We start from the raw sequence: 19,939 nt of genomic DNA, 5'->3' as shown, positions 1-19,939 counted from the left end.
GAATATGATATTCAGGAGGTCAAAGGAGCTAGGATTAAAACCAAGAATCACCTACCCAGCAAAACTGAGTATCATGCTCCAAGGCAAAATATGGATTTTCAATAAAAATAGAGGACTTTCAAGGTTTCTCAATGAAAAGACCAGAGCTCAATAGAAAATCTGACTTTCAAATACAAGAATCAAGAGGAGCATGAAAAGGTAAACAAGAAAGAGAAATCATAAGGGACTTATTAAAGTTGAACTGTTATGTTTACATTCCTACATGGAAAGAAGATGTGTGTAATTCATGAGACTTTTCTCAGTATTAGGGGAGTTGAAGGGAATATAGACAGAGGGCACAGGATGAGTTGAATATGAAGGGATGATATCTAAAAAATGAAATAAACTTAAGGTTTGAGAGAGGAATATATTGAGAGAATGTGAAAGGAAGAGATAGAATGGGCTAAATTATCTCAGCAGTTCTGTTGGAAGGGAAAAGGGGGCAGATGAGGGGGAATGAGTGAATCTTACTCTCATTGGATTCAACTTGAGGAGGGAATAACATACACACTCAATTGGGTATCTTACGCCACAGGAAAGTAAGGGGGAGGGGATAAAAAGGGGGGATGATAGAAGGGAGGGCAGATAGGGGGAGGAGGTAGTCAAAAGCAAACACTTTTGAAATGGGACAGGGTCAAGGGAGAAAACTGAATAAAGGGCGACGGGATAGGATCGAAGGAAATATAGGTAGCCTTTCACAACATGAGCATTGTGGAAGTGTTTTACATAATGATACATATATGGCTATGTAGAATTGCTTGCCTTCCTAGGGAGGGTGGATGGGAAGGGAAGAGGGGAGAGAATTTGCAACTCAAAGTTTTAAAAGCAGATGCTTTAAAAAAAGTTGTTTGGGTTTTTTTTTGCATACAGCTGGGAAACAAGATATATAGGGAATGGGGCATAGAAATCTATCCTGCCCTACAAGAAAGCAAGGGGAAAAGGGATGGAGGGGAGTGGAGTGACAAAAGGGAGTGTCAGAATATATGCCATCTTGGAATGGGGGGAGGGTAGAAATAGGGAGAAAATGTGTAACTCAAAATCTTTTGGAAATCAATGTTGAAAACTAAAATATTAAATAAAAATGATAATACAAAATGTAAAAACCAAAAAAATTGTCCCAAAGTCTGTATACTATAGGTGATTCTCTTGGAGGTTCAAGCAACTTTCTTCTGAGTCCCTATCTGAAAGGGCACCCAAAATTTCCTCATATATTCCCTTCTACTGCAAGGGCAATGGTTCTGGAATTCCAAACTTAACCAACAATGGGACAAATAGACTCAGTTGTAAACTAAAGAAAATAGAATCACATAAGCAGAGAATAAATGTGAAGCTCCCAAGTAAAGATATTAAGTTCTTAGGGTTGAGTACTCAGGGATTTTAGACCAGCAAGCAAACTTTACTCTAAAGATGTGTTTCCATGTTGTATGAACCAACACTAGAATCATTACCAGTGACAATGGAGGTAGTGAGGAGTCAACATCTGTGTTCATATCCTGCCTCTGACACTTTCAAGTTAAGTTCTTCGCGATTCGGGCAAGTCCCTAAGATTTCATTGATGGGTTGCAGTCAAGGATGTAATGGACGCAGCTCATACAGGGTCCCAAGAGACAACTGTTAAATTCTTAGTGTGAGCATTTACACCTCAGAAATTGGGAAATTCTTGATTTACTGTTCTGTTGAATGTTTAGACTTAAGAAAATTATGGAGAAAGTGTCAATAATGCAAAGTGAACTTAAAAGTGCGTGCTGCACACATTTTTTTGGAGAGCCAGTTGCTAAACATTTATCAACACATCACTGTTGTAATCAATGTTGATAAAGAGCATATGCTGACAAGGTACTTTGTACTGTTAATCTTAAAAATGGATGACAGGGAGGATGATATGAAGGTGAATGATGAGTATGTTGGATATGGATTTCTTCTGAACTAAACAAATCAGTGTACTAAGTACTAAAGTACTTTTGACCTGTAAGTACTTATTGTACACACCTAAAAGTACATATAAAATCCATACAAAAGAAATACATAAATACAAGATAATTTGGGGGCCAATAATAGCAAGGAAGATCAAGAAAGTGCTCATTGGGGAAGGTGACATGAGCTGAGTTTTGAAGGAAACTAGAATGCTATAAAGAACATATATAGTTTACCTAGATTTTAACAAATTTAACAAATAATGAATGATTCTGAATCAATGTCACTGGGCTGGAGGGAACTCAAAGAGGTCCTCTCTCTTCCTTTTGCTAGTTTATCCCAGAGATGTTTGCCTTATACAGAAAAGGAACCCACCACTTCCCATTCCCATTTAGATAAAACATCTCATACTATTCCTGGGGCCGGGGAGGGGGGGTTGAGGGAGAGAGAGAGAGAGAGAGAGAGAGAGAGAGAGAGAGAGAGAGAGAGAGAGAGAGAATGGAGAGGTATGGGTCAAACAATAGTACAGTTACGTAGATTTGGAATTGGTTAAATGGCTGCTCTTGGAGAACATTTATTAAAGGTTAGACCTTAACTTAGCAGAAGATCATTAGTGGAGTGGGCCAGGGGTTTGTACATGGCCTTGTGCTTTTTAATATTTTTTCCCATGGATGGATGGCATGCTAATCAAGAGTCAATAGTTAATAAATATTTATTAAGCACCTACTATATTCCAGGCACTGCTAAGACTACAAAATCAGCATGAGTCAATAGTGTGATGTAGCAACCAGAAACAGCTAATGTGATCTTGGGTAGCATTAGCAGAGGCTATTAAAAAGAAGCTAATAGTAGTCTTACTGTGCTCTGCCATGTGCAAATGCCATTGAGAGCCTTGTGTTCTGTACTTGGAGCCACAGTTTAGGAAAGACACGGATAAACTGGAGAGCATCAGAAAGGCAACTGGATATCTGGGGAGGATTATTGGAAGGAACTAGGAATTATTTAGCTTGGAAAAGAAAATGCTCAGGTGGTACATGATACCTGTATACAAATATTTTGATGGTTAGCATATAGAAGAGGGATTAAAAAATTTAGTCCCAGAGAACAGAATGAGGAACAATAATGAATGGTACTTACAAAGAGAGACTAGGGCTTGATATTTTCCTAACAACAATAAGACTTCTGCAAAAGTGGAATGGGAAGTGGTGTGTTCGTTTTCTGTATAAGACAAACACCTCTGGGATAATCTAGCAAAAGGAAGAGAGAGTTCCTTCTAACCCAGTGACATTGATTCAGAATCATTCATTATTCAAACAATGCTGAGTAGTTTGAAGTTCTAATCTCTAATTCTTTTATTGTGGTCTTTTCATCAATTCAACATTGACAATTTCACCATTGAAATGGTTTTGTGGGAAGGTGAAAAGAAAAAAACACATACATTACATATCCAAATTCATTCTTGCTGGATCTGACGCTTTACTAGATGGGGATTTTTCTTCCAGGATAACCTATACAAGATGGGTGCAGAGAACAGTTCCTTCCAAATCTAATTCTCTGATTCTGATTAGACTTTTTTTTTTCCCCAATGAAGGTTTCATTTATGAAAATAAATGAGCCTGAAGTGACCTGCAAAAGGACTGACGGTCAAGTGCTGCACCCTAGTGGCTATATTTTTCCTCATAGCCCTAGGGAAAAAAAGAAAGGTCTTTTTTTTTTTAATGTGAAATATAACACAGACTATTACTTAACTTTAGAACTGAGCCTCATAAAGTATACAATACCTACTCTTGCCCTTAAACTGTTAACAGTAGACATATCCCTTGTGTTTTTTTTAAATAAACTAAATAATATTAATCTTTACACTTTCAAACTTAGACTGGATATTTATTCCACCAGGTTTCTATTTTCTATTACTTTCTCCACATGGATTTGAAATAGCCCAAACTTTTGGAAGTGAGTTTAAGAAAACAAATAAAATATGGTTGACAGAAACTCAGGGATATATATATATATATATATATATATATATATATATATATATATATATATATATATGTATATACCAAAGACTACTAAACAAGCAGTCTCTGCCACTGTTGTCAGTAAAAACTCCAAGAGACAAAGTTTCCGGTACTGATAATCAGTTTATTAGCTATCCTCACCAGTAATCAATAAATTGATGATCATTGGTTTCTCTCATTAACCAAAGACCAAATACCTAAAATCAGGTGTGTTTCTTCTGAGAGGAAACTCCCCAGACAGATGAAATTTGTCCCTGATTGGTGAACATTTAATGAGGAGGTGGGCTAGAAAATCTTCAGTTCCTCCTGCTGAAAATGTGGCTTGATCATGACTCAGCAGCAGCCTCCAACTATCTGGGCAGGGGAAGTCATTTCCATCCGGGACCTCTGTAGCTAGCTTTTTCCTTCACAAGACAGCTTACTCCAAACTCTAATGAAGTGACCAAGGTCCCTTGGTAACTCTTGGTAGTGAGAACCAGCTCAATCCAGCTTTTGCCTTTGGGATAAACAAAAGCCAAGCTTCCATTTGGGTGGGGCCCAGCCCAACCTAGTTAAGGAGCAGGTCCCTTGGGGGCTAGGAGTAGTCCTAGCACTGGGTCATGCCCTTCAGAGATTGTCTGGCCTTTTCAGGAGTGGGGTCTTGACAAGAATAAGAGGAAAAGGATGGGTCACAAATTAACAATTAGTTATTAATGTAATAATATAATATAATATTAATTTCTCCCATCATTCTTGGAGCCCCTTGGAGAAAATTTACTTGGTTGCCTATAATCCAAATTTATACCAGGAACAATGTTTAATTCATTCTTCCAAGTTTTCTTATCCAAATCAAAATTGTTTCCAAAGATGAGACCACTGTTCTTGTTCTTGAGGAAGTCTAAAATGTTCTTGATGAAAAGCTGTTCTGTCACCAAATAGGAACAGTATATAAGTTATCAGTGGCCAGGAACACATCTCTGTGCCTTTAATAGTTGATTAAAAGAACATGTTCCCGCAGCCCCTACAATTAGTTTCAACTTAAGAATGTAACGAACAATTAAACATCATTCTGATTTATACTCACACTTTGAAAGCAAAGCATCCAATTTATATAGTAATGGATCCCAATAGTTTGTAGCCAGGAAAGCAGCACCATTTTACACAATCAAAGCTTCTAATTGCCTTGACTATTTAAAGGAATCATAAACATACACCTTGAACTGCTATAGTACATTTCAATTGAGATTCTTGAGTACTACATTTACTAGGGCTTGACAAGGAAAACAGGCTTTATGTAACAGGAATGGGCTTATACATCTTTCTCTTTGAAGACGGGGAGAAGAGAGCAATTGAGAGATAATAAAAGGGGGAAAGGAATGAGTTGGGCAGCATTCAAGGTCAGCAATATCTCTTAAAAGATGGAATTAAAACTCAAATGACTTCATTAAGTCTGAAAATTCATTAGAAACAAATAAGATAAAGCTAGTAATATTAATAATATAAGTAATAATATTAATAATACTCTTGAGGAAAAAAATATAAATACCAGCATAAAATAGTCAGGGATCACAGTGGAGCATAGCAACTGGTATCTTTCTGCCTCACTGAAATGGCCATTTAATAGGAAGCTAGGTGGTGTAGTGGACAGAGTGATGGATTGGGGAGTCAGGTAGACTGAGTTCAAATTCTGCCTCAGACACTTACTAGATATGTGACCCTGATCACTTCACTTCCATTGGCTTCAGCTTCCCCATCTATAAAATGGAGATAGTTAATGAACACCTACCTCCCAGGGTTGTTGTGAGGATCAAATAAAATCAAGCACTTTGCAAAGTTCACAATGCAATACAATTGTCATCAATATTATCTGCAACAGGCTACACTTGGTTTGGCCTACAAACACATCCAAGCATGTTCCTACAAACATGTACTTATCAGTTTCAAACTAATTCATCATTCCATGATAACTGAAGAAGCCGGGGGAGCTTCTCAAGAATGTGAGGTGATGGATTTTGAGGTGGGGGTGAGTACTGCTTCCCCAATTCCATTGGGAAGTAGACTAGGAAGTTGGGAAGTCCTACCTTTGGGGCTATTGAAATAAGGAAGGCATGATAGGACAATCAGATTGAAATAGGCAGGAATCTATCAGGAATAAAAAGGAAGTTGCTCTTGGCTGGTTACTTTTGCTGTTGGAATGAATCTACTTTGCAACAACAAATTAAAATCGCCACCTCGCATCTCCTTATATATAATCCTACACCGACAGGGAGCTCCTTGTTCCCTAAGGTTTATGAGAAGAGGTAGAGCATCCCAAGTATGGAACACGCGCAACCTACATGACCAGAAGCAGGCAGGAGACTGTGGAGTTCAGAGAGCAGAAGGAGATCAGTTTGAATAGTCTCATCATTCTTAGATTATTTCTTCTTGATCTGTTTTCCAAGTCAGTTTTTTAAAAATATATATTTTTTACATTTTCTTCTGCCTTTTTTAAAATCTTTTTTATCATTTCTTCTAGGTAATCTTGTATTTCTGGTGGTCAGAACAATTTTTTCTCCTACTCCAGGTCTACCCCCTGGGCATCTCCCAAACCACGCTATTGCCTCACTTTATTTGGAGGGGCTTGCTATCAATTCTAAAAACAAGTCTGAAGCTTTGGCTTCAGGGTATTGGCTCAGTTTAGGAAATTTGGAGGACCTCCACATTTAGCGTAGGCACTCTTTTAGCAGAGAAGGAAAGGGGGGTACCCCAAGCTCAGAAGCTGGTCAATAAGAGGAGGTCCTGATTCTACCTAGCTATTATGGCCTAACAGGGGTGGGGAACCTGCAGCCTCAAGGCCATATGTGGCCTTCTGGGTCCTCAAGTGCTGCCTTTTGACTCAGTCTACATTTTACAGAATAACTCCTTTTATTAAGGGGATTTGTTCTGTGAAGTTTGGATTCAAAGGGCTGCACTTGAGGACCTAGAGGGCCACATGTGGCCTTGATGCTGAAGGTTCCCCAACTCCTAGATTCTCTCCCTCTTTCCTATGAAGAAATCTCCTGTTAGCCATCTCAATCCTCTATCCAGGGATTTCCCTTCTGTTCCTCCTTTTCAAATGAAATAACCACTCTCCTGTCCTCCCTCAGAAGAAGTGATTTTTTGTTGTCACATGCTGTTTTGGAACAAGTTGGAAACATTCTGTCTTCTATCTTCACTTCGATTGTTAATAAGCCAGCATTCTCAATAGGCCCTGACCATCTCCTTTCTTTCTTTCTCTTAGAGAAATGTCATTTTCTTTCTAAACTGTGCCTTTCTATAGAATGGCAGATTTTGGTTCAGCGTAGGGAAAAAAACTTCAGGATTAGTCAGGGGCATTGTAGAAGGGTTGGACTACATAGTCTCTGAGGTCCCTAACAAGTAATACACTGACAGCTATAAAAAGCAGTACTACATAAGTGCATTAGAGGGAAGATAAACAAAGGGCTACATGAATTTCAAAAGCGAGATCCTTAATAATAGGGGGAATAAAGGAAGGCACTTAGAGATGGCATTTGAGTTGGGGGCTTGATAGGTTTGCTATAAAAAAAAAAAAGGTTCATTCCTTGAACAGAGTATAGCCTTAAAAAAACCTCACTAGATCCTACCAACCCTTTAAGTTACCATTTTTTATCTGTCCTCTCTCAGCCAAATTCCTAGGGAAAAAAAAAGCTATCTAGGTGATAGAGTACTGGTCCTGGAGTTAGGAGGAGCTGAATTCAAATCCAGCCTCAGATACTTACTAGCTGTATAACCTGGGCAAGTCACTTAGACCTTATTGCCTCCAAAAAAAAAAAAAAAGAAGAAGAAGAAAGAGGAGGAGGAAGAAGAGGAGGAGAAAAGAAAAAAAAAGCTAGCTACTTTTATCATCTCCACTTCTCCTCTCACTTAAAATAGCTTGTTCTTATATAGAACTTTGCAAAGTAGTTTACGAACATTCTGTCATTTTATCCTCAGAGGTAGGGGTTCTTAATTATGCCTGTTTGGCAGATGAGAAAACTGAGGCTGAGAGAGATTAAATGACTTTCCCAGTGTCAAAAGCTAGTAAGTATCTAAGGCTGTATTTGAACTCTGGGCCTGATTCCTGGTCTGGCTCTCCATCCACTAAGCTACCTCTCCAACTTCTTCCTTAATCTTTCATCACTCAACTGAAACTGTTTCCTCCACAAATTACCAATGATCTTTTAAATTGCCTCATCTACTAGTCTTTTTCACTCCTCTTCCTTGAGCTATCTGCTGTACTGGAGACTGGTGACCACACTCTCCTCTTAGAGGCTCTCCCCTCTCTGGGTTTTCAACTGGCAGCTGGGTGGTGCAGAGAATAGTATGCTGGGCCTGAAGTCAGGAAGACTTGAATTCAAATCCAACCTCACACACTTAGCAGCAGTATGATTATGGACAAGTCACTTAACTTCTATTTGTCTCAGTTTATTCAACTGTAAGATGAGGATGATAACAGTACCTACCTCACTGGGTTGTTGTGAGAATCAAATGAGATATTTGTAAAGAACCTGGCACAAAATAGGGACTATATAAATGCTGATTCCCTTCCCCTTTTGCAACATTATTCTCTCCTGGTCCTCTTCCTGTCTAATTGCCCCTTCTCCATGCCCTCTAATTCAGGTATTCTCCAATGCTTTGTTCTGGGCCTTTTTATTTTCTCTCTCTCCATACTCTTGCTCTTGGGGACCTCATAAGCTCCCATGAGTTTAATTATTAACTCTCTGCAGAATACTGACTGATCTACATATTTGTTTCCTGTCTCCAGTGAGTTCCAGAACTGTTGTCACCAACTGGATATCTTGGAGACATTTCAAACTCAACATGTCCAAAATGGAATTTATGATCCTTCCCCCCAAACCCACCCCTTCCTATTTCTGTCTAAGGTACCATATTTATTACAATCTGTTGGGGTCATAACCTTAGCATTATCCCCACCTCCTCACTCTCATTTCACATATCCCATCAGTTGGCAAATGTTGTTCTTTCTACCCCCACATCTCTTGCATCTGACCCTCTATATTCATACAGCCAGCCTCTGAAATCAGGTCCCCTAAAGTGAGTATTAATAGCTTAGTTATTATTGGTCTCCCTATCTCAAGTCTCTCTCCACTTTAGTCCAACCTCCACCCTGATTCCAAAAGTTATTTTTATTAACATAAGATCTGATCGTGTCACTTGCCTACTTAATTAACTTCCGTGGCTCTCTATTGTTTCCAAGTCAAAATATAAATTCCTTTGTTTGGTGTTTAAAACTCTTTACAACCTGGCCCCAAACTATCTTTCCAGAACTGGAAAAGCATGAGGTGTTTTGGGCCAGTAGTTCAATTTAGCTAAAGTAAAGGGCATGTTAGGGAAAAAAAATCAACCTAAAATAAGGTTAGAAATGTAGGCTGGGGAGTCAAGTGGACAATGGCTAAGCAGCAATCTGCTCTTTATTTGGGAGTCAAAATGGAATCACCATCATTTTGAGTGGTGAGAGGGCCATGATCAGATCTGTATATTAGAAAAATTTGTCTATTGGTAGTGGAAAGACTGAAGTCAGCAATGGAAGTAGGTTAGGAGGGAATTCCAGTATAATCCAGGCTAGAAGTACTATGGCTTAAACTAAAATGGTGATGGTGGTAATATATAAATAGGTAGTCAAATGCAAAGAAAGGAAAGGATTCAAAAGATATTGTGTAAGTAACTACTTGACTACGTATTGGATTCAGGGACAAGGGAGAGGAAGGAGTCAGAGGTGATTGAAATTTCAAGAATCTGGGTTACTGGGAAATGATATTGCCATTAACAGAAATAGCAAAGTTAAGAGGAGAAGGTAGTTTCAAGGGGATCTTTGAGTGAAGGCTGGATGACCACTTATGGAGTAATGAGGTAGTGGGAGCCTTTTGCCAATATGGATTGGACTAGATGGCCTCTCAGTTACCTTTAGACTCTGAAATTCTATGAATTGGAATCATGATGTGTCTACAAGACATACAGTGGATTTTAGGAAGTGGCATAGCCAGGATTTTCTGTAACTAGGATGAACATGTCACAGAGTAATAGTATAAATTAATAAGTTGCTGATAGGCAAGAGGATGGTGCTTTTGGTCGGGTCTCACAAATAGTCACAGGTACCTGTGAGCAAGTAGCAAGAATTTAGAATCCAAGAGAGCTGCTTCTGAACTCTGACTTTGCCATTTCCTAGCTAGTGACCTTGGGCAAATCACTTAAACTCTCTGTATTCTATAGCTGGCTACGCTGCAGTTTCTCACCTTGTAGTTCTCAGCTTCAGGAAAAAATAAAGCATTTTCCCCTAACACCTTATAAGTTGTTCTCTAGCTCCATTTTCATGGTGGCCCATGGTGGCCGGCCTACTACATTTTGCATCCTATTTCCCACCTGCATTAACATTACCTTCTGGATCTAGGGACTAGGAGGGCACCTGCCTCTCTTTCCCATTTGCCTCTCACTGTCCCTTGTCTCACAGCTGGGCATGGTTAAAAAATTACCGGGGTCAGAGAGGAACCTAGGAGAGGAGCCAGGAACTTCCCCCATTTCTAGTGATTGTAATCCCTGCTAAATGAGTAATTATTATGCATCTGTGCATGAACATGAACACACCTGCCTGTGAGCCCTTCTTTTCTATTTCAATGTGTTTTTAAAATGCCTGTTCAAATGCAGCTTGGAATTATAAAGCCAAAATCTGATCCTGTTAGAGGTGGTTGCTCAGGAGACCATTGTCTTTAAGTCATCTGGTAGACATCTAGTACCTATACACTTCCCACACACACCCAGGAGATCCCTGCTAAGGGGGAAAAAAGCTTTCCCTTTGAGAAGGGAAAATTTTCTTGTGGGAAAAATCACAGGAATTCCCCCATGCAGATACATTTCAAGGACACAATCTGATCCAAAAAAGCAGTTTCATTCTGGAGTTAAAGCCCATAGCAATCCAAAGACTTTCTCAATAGTGGAAATAAAGCCACTGGGAAAAGAAAAGCTTGCAGGGCAGTTAGAACAGCCTTCTGAGATAGATAGCAGAGCTCATACTACTCCTCTCCCCAGGGAATTACATCACTATCTAAAGAGCAAGTCTTATTTTTCTTGGAGAGATTATATTTGTGCTGCCTTTAACACGCTTTGTTCTGATCAAAGATATTTCCAGTCTAATTGGGACTATAGTAGAATGTAGTGGAATCAGGGAGAATGTAAATCTAGAACCAATCTTTGGGTTTAGTAAAAAAAAAAAAAGTCCGGGGCGTTGTCTGAAGCACCTACAGATGAAATGACTTGCCTAAGGTAATGGTGTCACGAGATGAGATCTGAACCCGGGTCTTCCTGACTCCAAGACCAGCACTCCAACTCAGTCCATAAAAATGAAGTTAATAATATTACTTGGGCAACCTATCTCAGAGGTTGTTTTAACAACTGAAAGCTGTACAAGGTTTTGCCTGAACTGAGAGTTTCTTTTTTTACATATTTATTTATTTTTAGTTTTCAACATTCACTTTTATAAGATTTTGAGTTTAAAAATTTTTCCCCCTCCTTCCCTTCCTCCCTCACCAAGACAGCATGAATTTCATATAGGTCATACATGTACGATCATATTAAACCTGTTTCCATATTAGTCAAGTTGTAAAGAACAATTAGAACCAAAGGAAAAATCCACAAGAAAGAAACACAAGAAGTTGCTGGAGTGAAGAGGGGGCTCCAGGCGTCTCGGAAAGCTTAACGTCAGTACCATCCAACCGCAAACCCCGGCAGATCCCCAGGCCCCGGGAGTCCCAAGCCTAGACAAAATCCTGACCCCAGTTCCGGTTTCGTTACTGTAATCTTTTTCCTGGTCTTGGCTCCAGCCAGACAAGACAAGATATTTCTCCACCCACCACTTTTCCCCCCAATCGCAGCCCAGCCTCACCGGTCTCCCGGGGTTACAGAAACGCGTTCCTTCTCCCGCGCCCCGCCCTCCTTCTCCTCTTCCGGCCTCAGGCTTCATCCTGGTTCTCGCGAGAAGTGGATGTCCGGCCTCTCCCACTTCCGGTTCATTGGTCCGCTGCGGCGGCCGCGGCGGCTCTCGGACCAGATGGTGCCAACCGGGTTCGCCGAGCTCCGGGGAGCGGCCGTGAGACTCAGGCTGCGGAGGACTTGGTTCTCTGGGGTCGCTGTTTGGGAGAGCCCTCTCACCCTCCCTGTGACCCGAGCAGTTGGTACTACCGGGACGCCAGCCCGCCCCTTTCCAGCGTAAACCCCGGGTGAAGCCGCGCCCACCGCCGGTCTGGCCTGAGCTGCCGCTGCCGGCCCGGCCTTCTCCGAGCCGCGGCCCCCGCTCCCTGGGGCGGCCCGGGCTCGGCCTAGACCCGCAGACGGTGGACACCCAAGAACCCGTCCAGAGCTGCCTTCGTGGAAGGGGAGCCGCGAGCCGCCCGCGACAGATTGCTCCTGCCGGGCCTGAGCCCTGCTACGAAGTCGCTACAAACCAGGTCGCGGTCCCCCGGCCTCCACCCGGGGGGAGGTGCGGAGCGGGGAGTCCGTGCACTTGTCCCGTGCCCGGGGCTGTGTGAGGTTAAGGGGAAAAAAACTCTGCAAGCCATCTCTCTGTTCTTGAAAGCTTTTGTTTGTAGAATGTAGAAACATTCCCCGCGTTCTGTCTCTATCCTCTAGGTAATGTCATCATGGAGGGAAAGTTGGCGAAGCAAGCAGTAGCCCCTAGTGATTTGGGTTTCTTTACTTTGGTTTTGTTTTTTGGCCAAATAATTCAGTTTAGCGTTTGTTAGTAAACCGGCAAATTGACTGTCGCTTTATCTAGGTTGTTGGTAATCGTTTTGTTCTATATTAACAGGACGTCTACAGATGACAAGTAAGTTCTTTTGCTACTAAGCCTTCAGCAATTATGGCAATACCTTGGAAGAAAGCCCTTCTGCTACTTCTAACATCCCAAGCACTGTCCTTAGTGAATAGCATTGAGGAGGAGGAAGTACCTGAAGAATGGATTCTCCTGCATGTGGTGCAGGGCCAGATTGGAGCTGGAAATTATAGCTATTTGAGACTAAATCATGAAGGGAAAATAGTTCTTCAAATGAAAAGCTTAAAAGGTGATGCAGATTTGTATGTATCTGATACCACACTTCACCCAAGTTTTGATGAATATGAATTACAGTCTGTAACTTGTGGCCAGGATGTTGTTTTCGTGCCGGGACACTTCCAGCGCCCTGTGGGAATAGGTATCTATGGACATCCATCTCACCTTGAGAGTGAATTTGAAATGAAAGTATATTATGATAGAACGGTTGTAGAATATCCATTTGGTGAAGCAACTTATGCCACAGATGGTAAAGCTACAAGCCAAAAGCAGCCTTATACACCAGAAGATACGTCTCAAGATGAAGAATCCATTGTTTGGACAATAATAATTGGCATTTTGAAACTAATACTTGAGGTTCTTTTTTAATGTCATTGGACAGACATACACTGGAATACAGTATCCTTAACCTGTGAAGTGGATTGTGGTTTGCTGTGAACATTGCTACTTTTTATATGTTTCAGGAAATATAGGGTTCAGGGTATCTTTTTTAGGGTGGGTGGGTGGGGAAAAAAGCCATATTTAGTTTTGTATTGTAATTCCCCCCAAAATAAGAGCAGCAAGCACAAGATTTGTAGTTTTCTTTCAGGAAAGAAGAGTTCATATAAATGGAGAATGTACAATAAAAATGCTTAGACTTCATTTAAGTTTGTCAGGCGGTTCATTAAGTACGGCAGTAGTCTTACGTAAAACAACTTGGAGAATAGATTTTATAAAAAATTTGCAAAAATTTTGTTAAAATTTAACTTTCTAAAATTTTTACACTACTTAAAGCAAACTACTTATGGACCATTATAATGTTTAAGTTAAGATGATCAGTTTTTAAATGGAGAGTAGTCATGTACTGTCCGTGAAGTAAATCTCATTTTATCCCCACACTACCTAAGAAATAATGGTACTAACTACATATTTTGCTGCATAGTTTCCAGGCAATTTACAAAGAAGAGGCATTAGCAACATTAAGTTGGTGGAGTGAAGCTAGAAATACCTTTGACCCCAGCATACACTTCCAGACTTTCTCAGGAACCATAGAAATAAAGCAACACTTCAGCTGTAATCAATTGTCACCTAGGGTTATTCAGTACAGTAACTGAAACAATGCTGAGACTTCATGGAATCACAATTTTAAAACTGGAAGAGGCCTAATTGAGAACAGTTTAATATCTCACAGAAGCTAAGGGATTTCTAGGGAACCAAGATCACAAAGCTGGTTAGTATATCAGGCTACTCGTGCAGAGGCGAAGTCTCCATCCAGTTCAGTTTGCTTTCCCATACACCAGCTGGGTTAATTAAAAAATAATTTCATTTATCATATGCTTTAAAAGTTGATAGTCGAGATTTATTTTGTCTAAAAATTGCAATTTCCCTAATTTTATCCTGTTGTTTTAGATACTAAACTATGGCACTGGACTACTGTTTGAAAATTGTTACAAAATCAGTTGAACTATGAAATTGTACATCTATAACTAAATTCAAGTAGTAGTCCGTAGTTGAATATAAAATAGTAGTGGGAAAAATGAGGGAAACCCTAAGTTTTAGGCTTCTTAATAAAATGTGATCAATTTCTAAAAATTAACTTTTTAAACATTCCTTTCATTGAATTTTCAGAAAGGTGATTTTATATATTATATAGAATAATTTGTAGATTAAGTTAAAATTAGGCTTACTGGGAAGTAGGCTATAACTTTCTAGAAGTAAGTCAACTCATAGAACTTAAGTACATAGTTAAAAATTGAAAAATGCTTTATTGACAACAATATGAGGAAGTGTGTTTCACAAAGTGGTAAATTGATTGGCACCAAAATTTTCACAATGCAAATAACAGTATCAAGGTAAAAATTGTAATTTTATCCCTCCTTGCTGGTTTTTCCCCTTCTGCCCCCTCTCCTGGGTGTTGGCGGAGCTCTTTGACAACAATCACAAATCCACCGACCTAGGAGAAAAATTTTTGATTAATATAGAAAGAATTTTATTTGTAACAACATCTAATCAAACATCTTTAAAACCCTTTCTCTTTTATCAAGTCACTAATGATAGTCCTTGATACGAGGGAGAAAATGTCATTAAGCAGAAAAATGTGAAGCTGCCTTAAAGAAAAAAACATAATTTTCAATATAACATGAGTTTCTAAAGAATAGAATTCAGTATAACAAATTATGCAAATGAATGGAATTATGATGCCACCTTTAGTGCTACATTGTTGCATGAACCCAAAGGAATGTTTTAAACACTTTCAGAAATTATCATTCTTATAAAGCTCAGTAAATAAAAATCCTGGAATAAGGCTTTTGATTCAATTTCGCTTCAGTTGTCCTGTTCAACTTTCTTGTGGATTACTGATGTGCTTGTTTCCACAGTATTCTCAGTGCATGGCTACTCTATTTTTGCAGTATTTTAACACATCAATATGTAACAGCACCATGCATGAATGTGCTGCATTCTATACTTGATATATCAATTTACTACAGTACTTGAAATAATATACAAGTTCTTAGCTCTTTAGTGTAATTTCTACACATCTTTATTTTCAGGCATATTTTACACTGAAGTTTTGGAAAATTAGGCAAAAAAATGTCAAAAACTACATGAACCTAAAACACAATTACACATGTATTTGTTTTAATTTGCATCAAGTTACCATAGTAAAAGGAGTGTTATTTAATATTTTGTGTATCCTAACACCATTTGAAGCTACTGTGCTGCTTCAGTAAGGTATTCAAAATACATAAACATAGAAGAATGTAAAACAGTATTGTTTCATTACATCAGTATGAAGCTAGAGTTTTAAACTATGCAAGTGAAAGTTTACAAAAATACAATTCACAAGATCTCAAACTGATACCTTTACTTTGGCCATTTCATTTTTGAATTACATTTTTGTGCTTAAACTCTACATTTCGGAATAGATTTCCAGAATGGTTTTAGTGTAGTAGTTCTTATTTTGCCAGGTAAATTTCTAGTAATCCTTTAATAGAAATCTTACCAAATATACAGTTTAAACACAATTGCCTGAAATACTCATGACAAACAAATAATTCATTTAATAAGCAGTCTTTATTCTATCACTGAACATTTTGGTCAGTAATTCACTGAAGTGATCATTTTAGTACCTACTGAGTAAAAAACACTACATTTAACACTGGAGGAGATACAAAGAGATAGCCTCCACCTTCACAGAGTTTAATGACAATCTGCATGTTTCTACTTAGTCTTGAGCAATGTTTGAAGGTTCTATTACAACAAAATGCTAAGACTGATATTGGTTGATTACCTGATGGAATAGCACCGAGCCCCACACAAAAAGTGTGATAGCCTCTGTCACATACATCACAGAACATCATTTCTTCTTCGTGGTGGGGCTGTCCACATATAATGCATGTTTTACATTCCATACACTGCCACGGGTAGGTCTTAATTATAGAAACAAGCTCCATAGTCATGTCCAGGCAAGAGGGGTGGCCTAAATCAAAACCAATATTAGTAATACTTGACACAAATTTCACATTTTTCAATAAGTTTTATTAAAATAATTAGGATAATTTTTGCTGAAATTCATTATGTCAAGACTATAGAAGGAAATGAAACCTTGTATTAAAGTATTTGCTATACTTGATACTTTTAGCTCAATTGAGACAGAAAACAAACTTTTGAAACAGTGAATATAGCACTTAAATATTTAAGAGATACATCAATACTTACCACTATTATCACATTGGGAGCAGTGTATAAGTGATTCAGCCTTTCCTTTCTTGTTGGACTCCTTACCCTTCAGACAAATCCCACACATAGCATTTGGAATGACCTTTGGCTGGAAGGGTAGAAGAGGGCTATAAATTCATGCCAGAAGAACTTAGTATGGGTTTAAAAGGAATTTTAATGTATCTCCTTACTTTTACTTTGGTAATTTGCTAAATTTTAGAGGAATTTTTTTTGTATGATATAGCTCAACACGAATAGGTTTGCAACATAATATGACCAACTAACTGAGGTCTTGGATTTTAATTTTAATTATAGGTTAATAATATGATGCTCATGTTAAGACTGAATGTAGCAATTTACACTCCTCGAGGATCGGAGAAACTAATTTGTATCAAGGATTGGAAGGAAAATATAACGCGATGTTGCACTTTCCTCCTCCTTCCAATTAATGTAAAATTTTGGTAAGCAAATGAAAATGTTATATGGAAATTATTTTTCCCATTGTAGAATAAAAAGTCTTAGGTTTTATAAAATTTCCAAGTTGACATTGCATGACCGGATACTATCTAGTTTTTTTTTTAATGTATCCAAAATTAATTGTAATCAATCTATATGAGAAATTAAATTATAAAAATGAAACAAATTTTTAACATTTTAAACTCAGAATGGCTTCACGAATATATTGTCATTTGCAAAATGTCTATGTGAAAATTAGATTTTGTGGTTGTCCCCTTGCATACCGCATAAATTCATTGAAATAAACTAAAAGGGAAAAAAGATTCACTTCTGTGTACCAAACATTTGGAAAGGAAAAAAACAATCTTCAGAAAGGCAAGAAAGACTAATTTTTAGTAACTTGTGACAAAAGCCCTTAGAAACCAGCCATCCTTAACTTGCTTTCACAATAATGAGAACAAAAAAAGTTTTTAAATGGTTCATCAAGATACACAAAATAGTTTTGTGAAGTAGGCCAAGGGTTGGCCTACTTCACTTTATAATGCATAATCCAATGAAAAGTGTGGGGGATTTAGATATACTTTATAGTAATATATACATATATATACACACATATATACATATATATATACACACACACATATACACATACACACATATAACCAGAATTCAAGCTGTGCTCGTTATATTTTTGTTCTCCTGCTGCAATCATACCCATAAAGCAGTAGGATGCAATTTAAACCCTTTACCAACGTTTGTTGGTACCAAAAAAGTTAGTTGAAAATAAAGAAACATGGTCCACATTCAGTGGAGGGAGAGGAAAGGGAAGGTGTGACCAACTAGAAAAGGACAAAGCTGGTAGAGAATAAGTTTTTAAGCTTCAAAAAAGGGAAAGAAAATTATTAAGTGAAAAACTGTTTAAGCCCCTTTTGAGTAAAACTGTTCCAAATATGTCTTAAGTTTTTAAGTTCTCATTCATATGATACCAAATACCCTGAGGAGCTCCATATCTATTCATTTCCCTTTCCAATCTTAAGACAATTTTTGAAAGACTCATTTTGTCACCTTCATAAGCTGTAAGGCCTGAAAAGTTTGTCCATTGTTTAAAAGCTCTTTTAATTGTTATATTCCTTGGCAAAAGATGACAGAGGCATTCATAAGGAATTTTTTGCTTATTTATTTAAAAAAAGCAGTCAACCTGTATTATACATAAATATAATAAAAACAATAAAATAATCTAAACATTCACAAATGTCTCTACAAAATAATAAATATCATGGAAGTGAAAACATACATATAAAACTTTACTGTTACCTATTCTACATCTCTATGTCTACCTTTATACCCTGGCTCCCCCCAACAAAAGGATAGTGTCACAGCTCCAACCTCAGTCTTGCAGTATTTTACCCTCTGTTGTTACTACTACATTCTAAGCGTAAGGTTTTCGTATTTTCCTAAAGCAAAATGAAACAAAAAGTCTAAAAATTAGCTAGCAAGTGCACTTCTCTAATCCAAATTCTAGTTCAGATATGATTGAGTCTGTAGCTGCCATAATATATAGCAGGAATTTCCCTCTCAATCCACCAAAGCTAAAGAGAATTTTGGTTATTGTACCTGTGTGCTACATGTACCAGGTATATTTATTTTTAATACTTGAATTTTAAAGTAAGATACTGGCATAGTATTTCACTTCTCTCTAACATGTTTCACTAAAAACAGTGAAGTACTACTCCCATAATAATAAATTCTAAGAAAGGGTTCTTCAGTTATAGAAGCTCCTTTACAAAACAATGCAAAAGAAATAAAATGCAAAGCTAAATATTGTCACATTCCAGAGCAATTCAAGTTCTACAATCAAAAATACATGAAAAAAAAAACTAGAAGAAAAGAAGATACCAGGAAAACTGTAAGTTTACTCTTAAGCTTGATATCATCTTACCCAATGGTCTTCATCTTGATAAAAAAAAAAATTTAAAGGAGGGAGAAAAAGACAGGAAGTGATGAAAGAAAATGAAAGACCGTGAGACCAAGAGAATGAAAGTAAGAAAGAGACCTCCATGGTGTTTTCTGTGCTGCTGCTTTAGCTTAAGTCTCAATTAAGAACTCATTCAATCACTCTGAGTTCTACAAGAAGTCAGATTGCCTGCATGTAGGATTTTCACATAAAGCAAATATAAAATATTCTGGGCATCTAGTCTCTCAGTGGACTGTAGGGATGAGGGACAAAGGTAAATAATGTGCAAAACTCTCCTGAAGATTCAGAGAACAGAACCCTGTGGTGGCCAATTGGGATAGTAAGTCTTATTTCCACTAGTTGTAGCAACATCGAAGTTCCATATTTGCAACAAATTAAATGACATGTATCCAAACAGTCCTAAAGCATCTTCTAAAAAGTCTTGCCCCCCTCCAAAAAAAAAGTTTTTCGTAAATAACGTATCAGTTTTTCCTGCTTGGGGGAAAAATAACCAAAAACTAAATGAAACCTTCATAGCAGTACTAACATAATATAGATTTTAATTCTATACTTGTAGTCTTGTGTCCTAACAATTGTGATTTATTGTCAGGTTAATGTAACCTAGAGAATACTCTCCTATAAACTAAGGGTAAGCATGAGTGAATCTAGAGCAAAACACCATAAACACTCTGATTTTAAAAACTCGTATCTTGTAAAGTCTAAATACAGCCTTCAGCTAAAAGTACCCCAACATTTAGGCACATTCTGGCAAATCAATACTGGTTACATTTTTTCATACCA

General features: G+C 38.1%; 2 protein-coding genes across 3 annotated transcripts in view; one reads left to right on the top strand and one right to left on the bottom strand.

The window, feature by feature from the left end:
- Nucleotides 1-12,004: 12,004 nt before the first annotated feature.
- C7H6orf120 (chromosome 7 C6orf120 homolog) lies at nt 12,005-13,520 on the top strand. The gene is made up of 2 exons (XM_036766025.1): nt 12,005-12,430; nt 12,790-13,520. The coding sequence occupies exon 2, from the start codon at nt 12,841-12,843 to the stop codon at nt 13,396-13,398; it is 558 nt and encodes a 185-aa protein (XP_036621920.1). The 5' UTR covers nt 12,005-12,430; nt 12,790-12,840; the 3' UTR covers nt 13,399-13,520.
- Nucleotides 13,521-14,754: 1,234 nt separating this feature from the next.
- PHF10 (PHD finger protein 10) overlaps nt 14,755-19,939 on the bottom strand; it is a 33,055-nt gene continuing 27,870 nt past the window's right edge. For both annotated transcript variants that reach the window (XM_036766024.1, XM_036766023.1), the window contains exons 10-12: nt 16,729-16,837; nt 16,301-16,489; nt 14,755-14,962 (exon numbers count right to left, since the gene is read on the bottom strand). In XM_036766024.1, coding sequence (XP_036621919.1) covers nt 14,877-14,962; nt 16,301-16,489; nt 16,729-16,837 — 384 coding nt within the window. In that variant the 3' untranslated portion in view covers nt 14,755-14,876. The remainder of the gene's footprint in view (nt 14,963-16,300; nt 16,490-16,728; nt 16,838-19,939) is intronic.

This window comes from Trichosurus vulpecula, chromosome 7 (genome assembly GCF_011100635.1).
Source record: "Trichosurus vulpecula isolate mTriVul1 chromosome 7, mTriVul1.pri, whole genome shotgun sequence".
Taxonomy (NCBI): domain Eukaryota; kingdom Metazoa; phylum Chordata; class Mammalia; order Diprotodontia; family Phalangeridae; genus Trichosurus; species Trichosurus vulpecula.
The sequence above is the reverse complement of the archived record's forward strand: the minus strand, read 5'-3'. Positions and strand labels throughout refer to the sequence as shown.

Excerpts from the sequence above, each read along its gene's own strand:
- C7H6orf120 (XM_036766025.1), top strand. The coding sequence starts at position 12,841 with ATGGCAATACCTTGGAAGAAAGCCCTTCTGCTACTTCTAACATCCCAA.